This window comes from Eumetopias jubatus, unplaced genomic scaffold, assembly GCF_037043125.1.
Source record: "Eumetopias jubatus isolate StellerSeaLion01/CBP00866 unplaced genomic scaffold, mEumJub1_p1.0 scaffold_14, whole genome shotgun sequence".
Lineage (NCBI taxonomy): Eukaryota > Metazoa > Chordata > Mammalia > Carnivora > Otariidae > Eumetopias > Eumetopias jubatus.
In genome coordinates, this window is record NW_028274820.1 from 24,155,213 (window position 1) to 24,169,612 (window position 14,400).

Sequence of the window (14,400 nt, forward strand, 5' to 3'; positions counted from 1 at the left end):
GCATGGGGAGCAGTTTCTGCTGAAGAGTCAAACTAATATTTTAAAATCCCAGTTCTACCGACTAAAATGTGGCCGAAGCCACCTGCCCATTGCAGGATCTGACAGTGGAAATGTGGGCCGCTCTAGGGATGTGTTTGGAGGTGAAAAGCTGCTTGAACCATATTTGCAAGGCTATCACCTATATTCTGCTTTATTTATGTGTAGGATATTTTTTTTCTGTAAGAATTTTCCAAATGTTAGGCTAAAATACAGCCAACTGGAGAGTATTCATTTTGAAATAGTGGTAAATATTGTTCAGATACAAAGTTATGCCTACTTTAAAAAAAAAAGTCACAACTGGTTTTTTCTCCTCTTTAAGTCTGGTGTGTCACGGAGCATGGAGAGAGGAAAGTGAGCAGCTCCAGTCCTGAATGGAGAGCTGCCACAGGGCAGCTGGGGGCAATACCCTGATGCCAGGAGGAGTTCAGAGATCCCAGGGCTCGAATGTTTGGCGACTGTGGCTCTCTTTCCGTCAGGTGCCAAAAGGGTGCCCTGGGTTGGAGCTGTCCGAACTTGGGCTGAGAGGAAATCAATGTAACTATTTGTACCGAAGCCTGGGGAGGATTTTTGGAAGTGTGTGGAGCAGAACTTGACTGGTGCTGCCTCTGCTGGACCCTCCCTGTCTTTCCTTCCTGCTGGGGCCATTCTGGGCTGGACCCCCAGAATCTGGTGCATCCCAAGTGTTCATGAACCACAAATCCTATCCTTATCACTTGTGAGGTCTCAGCTAGGTATTTTCCAGAGCTCTAACAGTAATTAGACAAGCTACTATGAAAGAAAAAGCATTATACATCAGTTACAAACAATGCAAAACCAAAGCTCATTAGAGAAAGATAATATTCATGCAGATTTTACAAACCGTGTCTTTAGGGTGGCCCAATAAGTAGAAATATGGGGACCCATGCTTGTCACTTTTCATGCACATGGAGAGACTGGAAGGTACCATTCCTAAAGGAAGGGGAGGAACAGCCTAGGACCAATCATTAGAATTAACAGAACCAGTGACAAAGATATATTATTACGGTTAGAGTCAAGATTGCTTAGTATGTTTAGAGCAGCTGAATACAAATTATCTAGGCAGTAAGAATAAAGACTTTAGGTAGAGCTACCCCTGTCGAGCATGCAGCAAGTGAAATTAGTGAAAGACTGAGCTATGTGTGTATTCCAAAAGTAGATTTTTCTCAAAATATTGAGGGCATCCTGAGGCGCTTTTAGGGAGGTACAGGTCTTAAAAAAAATTTGAAATGGTCACATCAGAATTTTTGTAGAATTTTCCTGCGACGATGGGATGTTTTAATGATATGGGTTGTCATTTGAGAATCAGTCACAGTAATCATTTCCACATTTTGAAACATTAAAAGAAGAAAGACATGGCGTGCCCATGTTTATGTCTCTGTTTTCGCTAATAATCTCATACGTTCTTCTAGTTCCCCTCACCTCTGGCAATTTGCTTATTTAGCGTCAAAGTTCACAGTTGATTTGCTGAGTGTAACTGTTTTCTGGGAAAAACAATAAAGCAGGAAGAAGTGTGGCGATGCCTTGCCTGTCCAACTCCGCAGTATACTCACCTGTCCGAGGGCCGAGGGCAGTGCTCCGAAAGCAGCCTCTCAGCGGCTGTCTCACTTTGTGTCTCTCTCAGCTCTTGAGCTACAGTTCTCTATCTACACATAGATGGGTACTAGAAAGTCCGGAGTGCGCAAATCAATAATCTCCAAGAGTCAGGCCCCAGGAGATGCAGCAATGACCCCCCACCTGGCCCGCTGCTATGTTCACTCAGCTCAGCACAGCATGAGGGATGGGCAGACCAGTGTGAGGTTACTGTGATCAGAACAACTTAATCCACGCAGCTCAGACATTCTGGAGCCTGATGCACTCTTTGTCGGCATATACTGATGATACTCCCCATCTAAATGCCTAACTTGCTCCACACATGGTGCTGCCCGTGCCTGCCTTCCGGATGCAGAATAGAACACTACACAGAAATTTCCGACTCTGTCACCTGGAACGTGTTTCGCGGCATGATGTGTGTCTTGGGGAAGGGAGACAAAAGGGTGAGCACGAACACCTTGAGGTTAAACGGAAAGCAGAACCTCTCTGTGGTAAGAAAACTGAAGCTTAACTATGGACGTGAGCCATGGAAATTACATTTCAGGACTTATTCATTGAGTTTACCATTTAGCCCTGCCAAGAGGCAAGTAATTTTTTGCGAAAAGAATCAATCTGGTTTGGTGTCACACTGAGAAGGCTCTCTTATCTGGACCTTAAATGTGACCTTTACTGGGCTTGAAAGATACATGGGCTAGGAAACCTCATGGACAGACGTTCAAAGAAAAGAACCCGGAACAGGGTCGGAATAAATTGCTGTGGAGGCTGGGGTAGAAACTGCAGTGAAGTAGGAAAAATGGAGAGTTGCACACTGGCCTACTCAGTGCGCTGACGTGTGGACGTGTGTATGTGTTCAGCCTTAACACCTGGGGCCCCACTGAGGCCAGAGTCACTACGTGGGAGAGAGCGCATGCCTTTGTACACAAAAAGCAAGTCATTCCGTAGCAAATGTCTGAGCTGCATGATAGTTACCATCTCTTTAGTCAGGACTAAGTGTGCATTTTTCATTCTACTATAAAAAACAAAAACAAACAAAACTGAACCCAAAGAGCACATCGATAAATGTGCGTGATTTCGAAGTTTAGAGATTTTGCTATAATCAGAGCACATCATTCAAGTGTGGAGTAAGGCATTATATAGTTTTATCTTTGGTCCTGATTGAGGGACTTCGGTTAAAAGAAAATATGGGGAGGCCTTTATCGGAACAGGACATTGCAGCAGTCTTATCTTTGAGCAAGGCTGTAGGCAGATTTCTCTAATAACAAAAATCTGGCTTCGTGGACTCATTATTTCTTCCACTAGACTCTTCCACAAAAGGATCTTTTAAAAAAAGAAAGCTTGAAATTTACTTGGAGACTCTACAGTTGCTGGTTATGGAGGTTGCTGGATCTACCCAAGAATTTGTCTTAAGGTACTGGATACCACTTTGAGTACCTGGGGAGCAGTGTTTTGTTGGCAAACTCCTTTACAGGGATCAAAACCTTTTTTGTATCAGTTCTACTTTGAGACAAGAGAAAATCAGACAGCGGGGGCGGGGGGTAGGGGGGGTGTAATTTTGGCATTTAGCCCCCACTTCACAATGGGTACAATTGATGGGTTTGAAGCTTGAGCCTAAACTGTGCCTCTCCAGGATGGGTTCCTAGAGGCACTGGGATATTTAGGTTTTCTGAGATGCACGTGGTCAACAACTTCAGTATTTGGGAATTGAGGGAGGTCGGACCTCAAAGGCCAAATTGGTTCTTCTTGGTAGATTTCTTGGTTACTGTGTATTCTAATACATCTTCTCAGAGGCTAAAATGCCTAACAAGTGAGGACTTGGGGAAGGGGGCCATTTAATATATCCTTAAAGAGAAAACTGCATGTTGGAAACCATGTAAGGGTATCCAAAAAGAAAAAAAAAAATTGTTAGAGTCCTTGGTTCCCAATAAAACAACGTGAGGAAATGAGATTTCATCCTTATCCCTAAAACACTCAAAATAATAAATGAGGTTTCGGCTGAACAGTGGGGAAAGGAATGTCAGAGTTGCATGTTCTTCTTTTTTTTTTTTTTTAAATCTTATTTATTTATTCATGAGGGACAGAGGCAGAGGGAGAAGCAGGCTCCCTGCTCAGCAGGGAGCCCGACTGGGGACTCGATCCCAGGACCCCAGGATCATGACCTGAGCCAAAGGCAGACGCTTAACCATCTGAGCCACCCAGGTGCCCAGAGTTGTGTGTTCTTTAAGGAAGCTTCTGCCTCTGACTCCGAGGAATGGGAACTTACCGGGAGCTTCACAGAGCATTTCCTGCACGTACCTACATGCTGCAAAGGGCGGTCTTGAGCCTTTGAAGGCAGGAAGAACCCTATGCTCTGTATGATGCAGCCCGGAGTTCTGCCTAACAGCCTGTCTCTTCCCTGGGTCTGACTCAGTAGAGGTGCACAGGAGTGATTTGTGGAACCTCTCATGCAAAAGGAAGATACACTCAACCATGAATGTCAGAAGCTGAAATTAAATTTCAGAATTTATTATTGAAGCAAGCTGCCCTTTGCCCTATTAAAAATGCAGGTGAATTAATGCAAAAGGCTATGGAACCACTTAAAGCTCCCATAAACATGGTCTCTGAGGAAGAAATGAAGGCAGCGGAGACTCTCCCCTTTTTTCTTTCTCGTGAGGGCATAGCAGCACCCCCACATAAGCCTCCAGATGTGAGGTAACAGTGCTCCAGGCTCCCTGGGGCTGACAGCCACAGGAGGGGGGCAGGGATGGTTGGCAAACTTGCCAGATGAAGTTTGGGTTTACTAACTTAGAATTTAGAAAAATTCAGACAAGGTCTAAGCAGAAGTTTACCTACACTCAGGGAGTCCTTTCTTGAGAAAACGTCCAAAGCATGGGTGTAAATATTACAAAGGACATGCTTAACAAACTGAAGAAGTCAAGGGCTTGTCGAGGATCCTTAATACTCTAGAAGCACTTATTAAATTCCACAAATAATTACTAAAACCCCCTTAAAGGTTTTCACTAGCGCTGATCCTGGAAGACCTTTTTATCAGTCACCAGTCTGGTGGAATCAGTGGTTGCACCTGTCTCCTTCTTAGACTTCAGCTCACTCAGAGCTGGGACTGTAGCTTGCGTTCAGTGCCTGCAGAGAGCCTTGCACATCGTAGGTCCCCAGAAAAATCCTCATTGAGTTAAGGGAATAGTAATGACATGAATTAATGATAACAATTACAAGATTTGTCTCACATGGAATAGTTAGTACGGGTATACTGTCTGCAGTTTATCCTTGCAGCATCCGAGGGAAGAAAGCCCTTGCCGAACTAATAAGTATAAGCAAGATGATAAGAGTATGCTTGGAATGTTTACTTGTCACTGTATGTTCTTTTTTATGTTAAAGTTTTTATTTTAATCCCCCCGGTGCTCATCACGACAAGTGCACTCCTTCATCCCCATCACCTATTTCCCCCCATCCCCCGCCTCGCCTCCCCGCTGGCGGCCATCACTTTGTTCTCTATAGTTAAGAGTCTGTTTCTTGGTTTCCCTCTCTCTTTTTCCTTTGCTTGTCTGTGTCTTAAATTCCACTTATGAGTGAAGTCGTATGGTATGTGTCTTTCTCTGACTGACTTATTTCACTTAGCATAATATACTCCAGCTCCATCCATGTCGTTACAAATGGTCAATGCATATTCTTGAAGAAGAATAAACAAATAAACATTGCCTATGGCCCATATAAATAGAGACCAGTACTGCTTAATCTGGTGCCCTGATATGATCATTGCAAGTCACGTGTATTCCTGATTAAAGGCAGTCTTTAACTGAACAGCTATTTGGCCCATTCATTTCTTTAGCTCTAGTTCCTGACTCATGTCTTTCCCCTACGTACTTAATGCAGTTTTATTATACTTCTAAAATGAAAACAATTCCATTTACCAAAGACCTGTGATCAAATCAAAACCCATTAAAGGCACAATTAACTTTGAAAACGGAAGGGTAGGCAGAAGTCACATTCACAAATTGGCTCTTTCTTTCCCTGTGTGTGGGCATTTGGTGTTCCTTGTCGCCGGGCCACCTATACTAAGAAAATTCCGCTTCATCCTTGTAACCCTGCATGGCCTTCTAAGACCACTGAGTCTCCATTTGCTAGTGGACTCTCTTCACCACTGTAGTCATAAAGACCAGTGCTGTTGCCTTTTAAGGGAATAAACAGGCTAGACCACTAAGACTAGAAAACGTATTTCCGTTTTGCCCTATTTTGATCAGATTTGAACAGCAAATATTACCCGGGGAAAGGCCCGAGTTGGTCTGAACTGCTTGATTGTGATTTTATCCCGCAGCACCTCTGTTTCCCCTGGCCCTGGCTCTGTGGCTCAGTGTCTAAATCAAGTTGAGTGCTCACCTCGATTCCTTGAATGCTAATGAAGGACTCCTGTATTTCAAGGCAGGGAGCTCATTTGTGTAATTTATTCCTGTGCAGCATTAGAACCATGATGCCTGCTTTCTTCTTTCTTAACCTTTTTAGATTTAATTCAAACAGCAACAACCAGTGTTAAGGAGGGCGCTACTTTTGATGCATCATCTTTGGATTTGTTTCTCAGTATGGTGGAGTGAAATTTCCTTATTCCTGTCAGTTGTTGAGAGGCGTGTCAGAGGAGGGGGAACTCATGCTTCTCGTGGAGTTTATAATCAACTAATTCTCATCTTGAGGACTAGAGTAGAGTTGAAGTATCCATCTCCTTCAAGGGCTTAGCGATAAAAGCAACTTCTTCAAAGCCCTTTATCACTTGCCGACTCCCCCTGCAGCTGCTCCACAGCCTGTGTGCAGCCCCTACTTATGTGGCTACATTTGCGGAGTTACACCTCTGACTTGGCTGGGCTGTCGTCTGACGATTAGTCTTGCGGTAATTATGGATGGCATATTTGCAGCATATTTATTCCTTTCCTCAGCTCACTTGGATTCACACTGGTTTTGTTTAGTCAACAATCTGACAGATTACCCTTGGTATTTTTTTTTCTTTCAATTGTACCTGGGCTTATCACTCTGTCACAGAGCACCTTAGGAACTCAGAGCAAGAGTTTAGTATTTCTCTTGACTGAGGTCTGCTTTCTGTTGACGTGGCCAAATGTCCAGATAAGGGTCTTGCTTTAGAGCTGTTGTGAATTCCGAATTCTGCAGGTAGCTGAGGGAGGGTTGGTGGATATCACTTAAAACCCTGCCACAGGCTGTTTGTTGTCGATCTCCTACTCTTTAATGTTCACTCTCCCAGCCTGGGTTAGGTCTGCATGGCTCCCTAGCAGGTTCTGTCTCCTATAGATTCTGAAAACCCCCTTTAATCATCTTTTAAGGATGGATTTTTGCTACATGTCAGGTATTAAAAGACAAACAAAGGAAATAAACACAGGATTAAACTCATAGTTGATAGAAAATTCGGTGTTCCTGTGATGAGGGTACATTTGGACAAAGTGGATTATATTCTTGGTTATATCTACTGGTTATCTCAAGCATTTTCTTTTGCTGTTCTTGCTTCTGTTATTTGGTTTTGTTACGGAGCCCCTCCTTGCCAACGTCATTAAAATACACTCTTTTATCGTGGACAAAAGATTCAGCTTCATGATATAGTCTGTTTAACTGGTGCTGGAGGAATTACGATGTTCCTTCACTGTAGGCGCTCCTTTCTGCTGGGGTCGTTTGTAAACTCCATTACTGTGGCTGCTTCTTTGGCTTGCTCCCGGGACAGGAAAGAGTTGGCATGGCAGCCTTGAGACAGCTATCCTTAGAAAGATCTGCTTGCAAGGTTGGCAGTTGGCTGGCCTCTGGGACTGTGACAGGTAAATTGTCTCCTACACTAATATAAACCCTTCCCTAAAGGATAAGGGTGTCTCCTGTACAACTGTGCAGACAACACGGTTTATGCTGACCACCTGCTTTTCTTCTAGGAGTCTAGAATTTTGGTATGTGCTAGACAAAGGGTGCCTACATAAGTAGCACAGTATAAACCCTGGGCGTCAGGCTCTAATGAATTTCCCTGGGCAACAGTATCACACATTTATTGCTGCATTTTTGTTGCTGGGGGAAGAGTGCTCTCTGGGTGACCCCTCATGAGAAAGAGAGAGAGAGGGAGAGAGAGAGAGAGAGAGAGAGAGAGAATAAGGAATCTTGCACCTGGATTCCTCTAGACTTGGCCTGTTTTTTCCCCTTATGATTGCACTGTGTATCCTTACTATATCACTCTGATAAATCTTAGCTGTGAGTACAACTATATTCTGTGCCCCGGGAGTCTTTTTAGTAGATCTCTGAATGTGGGGTGGTCTTGGGGACCCCATTAGTTGCTGTGAGATTCCAGAAATATCCCTTGATGGCATTATCCTCAAAGATGCTAGTCTGATCCCTAACCTTCTTGGTTGCTCATGCAAAACCAGGCATTTTTCAGCTTAGATGGTAATGTTTACTTAGTTTGTGATTACTCTTTTACTTCCCTAAAGGAGATTGCTCTGCTCTATTAAATTGGATATTTTGTGACATAATCTCTAAAGTTAATTTACAGTCAAAATCTGTGTCAATCTAACATCAATGGTAGCTGACAAACTCTAACCATTGGCAAGTATGATTTAATGTTACATTTCAAAAGAACAGATTTAGAAGAAACTCTGTAATACTGCTGGAGTTAACCGTATTGACAAGTGGGCCCTCAAAACTGTGCCCAGATATTTAACAAACTCTCTGTCACTTTTAGAATTCAGTCTTAACCAGGTATTTTCTGGCGACGTTGAGAATTAAAGGGATCATGCTGACATGATCTTGAATTTTGGTCTTGTTCAAAAACATGTTTTTATTTTTTCTTAAAGATGCTTTAAGGTAGCATCCTATGTAGGCATCACAGTTTGAGTAATGCTGCCAGTTGGTCAACAGTAATGCTTTTAACTGCCTTTACCAGTAATGTTTTAACTGCTCACTGTAGACAAGGTGCTGAAAATATGCACCAAACAGTGATTCCATAACAGAATAGACAGCTCTGGGTGGCCATGTGGTTCAGATTAACTTTTTAAAGATTAACTTGTTAGGACATAAGAATACTTTTAACTCTATGGACATTCCTTGGCTCAGATAACAGGTCTTGCTGTGGTATGAAGCATACCTTTAAAATAAGGTATTTTTTAGAAGTGACAAACTCTCACAGGTCAGTTTCATCTTCCTGGATTGCTTATTTCTCTGGGTGCAAAAAGTTACTCTATTCCAAGAGTAAGATTCTTTACAAAGGATTAGCACTAGTGCCATTTAATAGGATCAGGCCTGTGCTTGTTGCTAATATTAATATTTTATTAGATCCAAGCATTAAGGATGGGAAGCTGGGATGAAATCTTTCCTGGGGCATAAAGCCAAGCCTATAGAAACTTCTCAATGCTTTCCTTAGTTGAGTACTTGAGTACTTGCCAGTCCTTTTGGTGTTTCAAGATCCTGAAAACAAAGTTTTTGAGGGCATTTGAATTCAGATATTTCAAGTGAACTCAGAACTATCCTGCCCTGCTAACTAAGGAAGTGTTCAGCCAATTATTAGGTAGTTTAGGAAAGTTGCCCATAATTAAGGTAAGCATAATTGGAGGGGGAAAAGTGTTATTTAGAATGTGTGTGTGTGTGTGTGTGTGTGGTGTGTGGTGTGTGGGGGGTAGGGGATGGAGAGATGAAAGTGAGAGTCTAGATCAACAATTTGAGCTTATTATTCAGGACCGCAGTTAGGCCACATTGCCCTAATCTGGACAGGTATTATCAGGACTGTCCTTCACTGTTCTCTGTCTTTCTGACACTCCTTGAGATTAATTACAGCCCAGCTCAGGGTCTGATGCATCTCATGCAATGACCACCCAGCAGTTTCTTAGTCAAGCTGTCAGTGGTGCCTTCAGTGGGCTCCTGAGAAATACTATTAAAGGCTTCTGAAGGCAGATCTAATGCACTTCCATGCCTTCGTGAAAAGCACAGAGATACACAGCATAAGAGTGAATTTTTGGACTATCCCTAAGTACCAAGAAAATATAACTACTGAGTAAACTGAAGTTTACATTCTAACTTTCCCACCTGAAGATTTGTTCTTGCTTTTCCCCTGGCCCCAGTCACATACCCTACAGGGCAGTGTGAACATGAGTGATTTTACGAAAAAATTGATAAATTACTGTGAACTCAAATGAACAGAGGACTATTAGTCAAATTGCAAAAGTTCTAATGTATAAGTGGTGGCTGGATCTCCCTGCACACTCAGAGATGCCCTGAAAGGTCCTCTATTTGCTATTTTAAACATCACTTAACCAAGGGAACAAAAGAAAGAGCTCACACGCATGTAAATCTTGTGCTGCAATGCACATATGCATATATATATATATCTATAGATCTATTGATAGCTAAATATATTTAGGTAGAATTGGAGAACTGATATAGTTTTACAAATAAGCAGAGGCATTTACAGTACACAGAAGAAATAGATAAAAGGTGAGTCAAAATGTGAAACGTACCATACTCCGGGACCTGCCCCGTCCCACGTTTCAGCAGGAGACGGACCCTTCTTCCTCCTGACTTGATGAGTTCTATTGCTCTGGCGTGTGTCATGTCCCTTGTGCTCTCCCCATTGATTTCGATGATTTGATCTCCTACCTGTTAAATAAGGAAACATTAACTCAGCCAAAGTTGGTTCTACTCACACTGCATTTCCAACAGATTAGAAAAGCATCCTTTAGAGGACCAGTTTCCAGAGAGCATCTGAACAATTTGGTTGCAGTCTGCTGCTTCTTAGAAGTGGCTAATTCCTGTTTGCATCCTGAATCTGACCACCAAACTTGATTTACCTTTACAGGAATTAAAACATCAGATCATAACATTGGCGTGCTATGTTATTTTTAGTCAGTGTGGCAGAGGCTTTAAACTTTTAGCATTTTTTTAAATTAGGGAATATGTTTGATACCACAATTCCAAATAAACCTGGCACCTTTGCTTTGAAACAAGAAGTAAATATTTTAAGGCCTTTTCATTGACTACAGTACCAGCATTGGGCTTAGTGCAGCATTTAATTCAGTATGCTGGATGGGATGATTGGTTTTTGGGCTTCTCTGAGAATTTTTATCATGCATCATTTAAATTTCCCTGGGTGCTATTGTGATATTGCCTTCTTTGTAAACATGGCTGATTGATATTCAAGTTTGATGATGAGTTTTCTATCACAGTCCTTTGAATTAAAAATGAGATCCTCCATTCTCCACACATGACTAATGCCCTTGTTAAATCTTTGCCATGCTCACACCTGATTGCCAGAACTGTTTGGTTAAATACCAATCCCTCTTGAATTGTTAGAAATGCCTGGGCTCCACAAGCAATTCCCATTTAGCCTTTGCCCATAGATATCTGAAATAAAAGAGGTTCAACCATGAACACATCATGTAACTCCCACAGTACCATTACTGTCAGGAAACTTTGAATTAAAATATGTTTCATTTCAGTGCAAGTCACTTAAGATAAATTAGCCAGGAAAAGCAGAATGAGTTGCTTTGCAAAAATGCTATTTTAGTTGGGTCACTTAAAGCAGATCTCAGCCTAAACTCTATAACGCAGACAGAATTGCAAATAATCTATCGCAGAGCATTATCAAGGTGAGTGTGGGGCAAGAACAAGAACAAAAAGTGGCCATCACAATGGTGAGATGGCACTAAAATAAGACCACTCCCCACCCTCAAAATGGGGGAAAGAACAAACACGTTTGTTTTAGCAAGGGAGCAACGTCTTTATTCATTCATTCATTCATTCTTATTTTCTTTTAAAGATTTATTTTTTTATTTGAGAGAGAGAGAGAATGAGCAAGGGAGGGGCAGAGGGAGAGGAGGGAGAGAATCCCAAGCAGACTCTGCACTGAGCACGGAGCCTGACGCGGGGCTCCGTCCCTGACCCATGAGATCATGACCTGAGCTGAAACTCAGAGCCGGACACTCAACCGACTGAGCCACCCAGGCGCCCCGTCTCTTTATTTAAAGAGGACTCGCTAAGGATAAGGACTTCAATGTAATGAAGGCAAAGACTTTCCCCTCCCCTTTGTGTACAGTGATCTTTGAAAGTATGGATTTTGGGCAGTGGAAGAAGTTTGCCTCACTGGTATGACTTCCACATTTCACACAAGAATCATGAACGGCAGGACTAAATTGATTTGTTTTAGAGGCAATGTTTGCAACATTTTTCTTCAGGTCTCCTTTCCCATAAGGCAATTGCATATCTATACATATGCTGCATATCTATACATACATACATATATATATATATATATATATATATATATATATACACACACACATTGTGTGAATTTTGAAGTATCAGTAAGAATTCCCTGGGTGAAGGAGAAAGACAAGCATCCTAGGCAGAGAGAGAAGCATGTGCAAAGACCCTGAGACTTGAGACCATGGTATATTTGGGGAACTGTCAGTTTATTCTGCTACTCAGGAGTTGAAGCTTTATTTATTTTTATTTTTTTAAAAAAGATTTTATTTATTTATTTATTTGAGCGGGGGGAGGAGCAGAGGCAGAGGGAGAGAATCTCAAACAGATTCCACGCTAAGCACAGAGCCTGATGCGGAGTTTGATCTCATGACCCTGAGATCACGACCTGAGCTGAAACCAAGAGTTGGACGCTCAACTGAATGAGTTACGTCGGTGCCGCCAGGCTTTATTTTAAAGGCAACAGTAAAACACTGAAAATTTTATTCAGCAACCTGACCAGGGAAGCAAAGAGATGTTTAGAAATCTCTCTGAGGCATTATGGAGAGTGGACTGGAGAGGAAGTGGGAGACTGAAGAAGGGAGCTGAAGTCGTGAGGTTATCACATTGTCTGTCCAAGTGAGAAACTGGGAGGCTGTGGGGAAGGAGATGGTGGGGCAAATGAGGGCAGGGACTGCGTTCCTTTTAATTTCATTTATCTATCTATCTATCTATCTATCTATCTATCTATCTATCTATCTATCATCTATCTATCTATCTATCATCATCTATCTATCTATTTGAGAGAGAGAGAGGGAGAGCTAGCAGGGAGGGGCAGAGGGAGAAGGAGAGAGAGAATCCCAAGCAGACTCTCTGCAGGGCATGGAGCCCAACAGGGGGCTTGATCCCACGACCCTGAGATCCTGACCTGAGCTGAAACCAAGAGTCAGACTGTCAGCCGATTGAGCCACCTAGGCAGCCCATGGGACTGAGGGTTTTTTTTTTTATGTTATGTTAATCACCATACATTACATCATTAGTTTTTGATGTAGTGTTCCATGATTCATTGTTTGTGCATAACACCCGGTGCTCCACGCAGAACGTGCCCTCTTTAATACCCATCACCAGGCTAACGCATCCCCCTACCCCCCTCCCCTCTAGAACTCTCAGTTTGTTTCTCAGAGTCCATAGTGTCTCATGGTTCGTCTCCCCCACTGATTTCCGCCCCCTTCCATTCTTCCCCGAGGGGTTCTTTTTAATGATGTATCGGGTATGGCATGCCCGGTACATATTTGTGAATGAATGAAGCATTTAGACATGGCTTATCTTGAGAATCATGGGAGAAGGGGTTATAATAGCACTCTTCACCCCCAAATCAACCCTTGACAGCCACTATTGCCTGAGGACACTTAGGTCTTGAGACTGACTCTAAAATAGTCATGTAGAGGGCAAAGGAATCTCATGGTGTCACAGAAGTGGTCACATGTCATCTGCATTTTGGTCACACACTTGAGTATAGCAAGACTTAAAAAATTTGATGTATCATTCTCTTGTGCATTTCTTATGTTCCCTTTCCCCTACTAAGAGCTCATGAGAACTGAGGGAAGAAACATTAACAGGGGAGAGAGAGGTGGTGGGTTGGAAGGCTGCAGGGCTGGTTGAGAAGCAGAGGGGTTCAAGGGCTGCATGGGGGCCACACTGACAGCTCCTGGGCAGGAGTTTCAGGGATGGGGCTCTGGGAAAGGTCAGTGCTATTATTTTTACTGAGCACCCAGGAGCATGGTCTGACCTCTTGGTGTGGCAGATTTCCACACTTTTAGCTTTCGATATAGGGTCTCCTCAGAGGGAGAAGAGAACAACTCTGATGCTGACTTAGCCTTCATCTAAGACTTCCAGTCTCGTCCAAAGTCCCCACCCCATGACAGGATACTGGAGGATACTGCCTCATTGGAAGCAATGGAAGTTTGGGAATAGTCTCAAGATCTTAACAAATTCAGAAAAAAAAAAAATTGGTGTGTGTGGGAGGATGCTGGTCAGCTAATAAGATGAAAAGGCTGTCCCTGTCACAGACTTTGAATTTTAAAAAGTGTGCTGAGCAGATTATAAAAGTGGGCCAACGCATTTGTACCTAGTGTCCTTGGTAAAAAAAACTTAATGCGGGGCCCAGACTCAAGACCTCTGTTCCTTTTTGTGAAATGATAGAAATTGTACAAAAGGCTTAATTTTTATTTTTACCGCACTGTTGGTAGTATGCACACTCATCTTAAATGGGACTCCCTCAATAAATTTTGGATTTGATTCCTTTCGCTTTCATCCTTAGTATATGGATGTATAATGAGATGAGTCTGTCAGGGGCAGAAGAGGTTCTCTGGTTACCTTCCTATTTCATCTGACTTCACTGCAGCTATCGAGATGTGGCCAGTTGAAGAGCATCATTTTCCTCCCTCACGTGTGAATCAACTGGGAGAATTAATTTGATAAAACCATTGGGAAATTCGCAGTCCTTTCCGGGATAAAGGTAGTCTGATAGTCTTCTCTTTCTATACTTTCTGTTAGAGA

At 42.6% G+C, this 14,400-nt stretch overlaps 1 protein-coding gene across 2 annotated transcripts in view; it reads right to left on the reverse strand.

Annotated features, from left to right (window-relative positions):
* MAGI2 (membrane associated guanylate kinase, WW and PDZ domain containing 2) overlaps positions 1–14,400 on the reverse strand; it is a 1,300,621-nt gene that overhangs the window by 41,905 nt on the left and 1,244,316 nt on the right. For both annotated transcript variants that reach the window (XM_088018616.1, XM_088018615.1), the window contains one exon: positions 10,122–10,260. In XM_088018616.1, the coding sequence (XP_087874742.1) occupies positions 10,122–10,260 (139 nt within the window). The remainder of the gene's footprint in view (positions 1–10,121; positions 10,261–14,400) is intronic.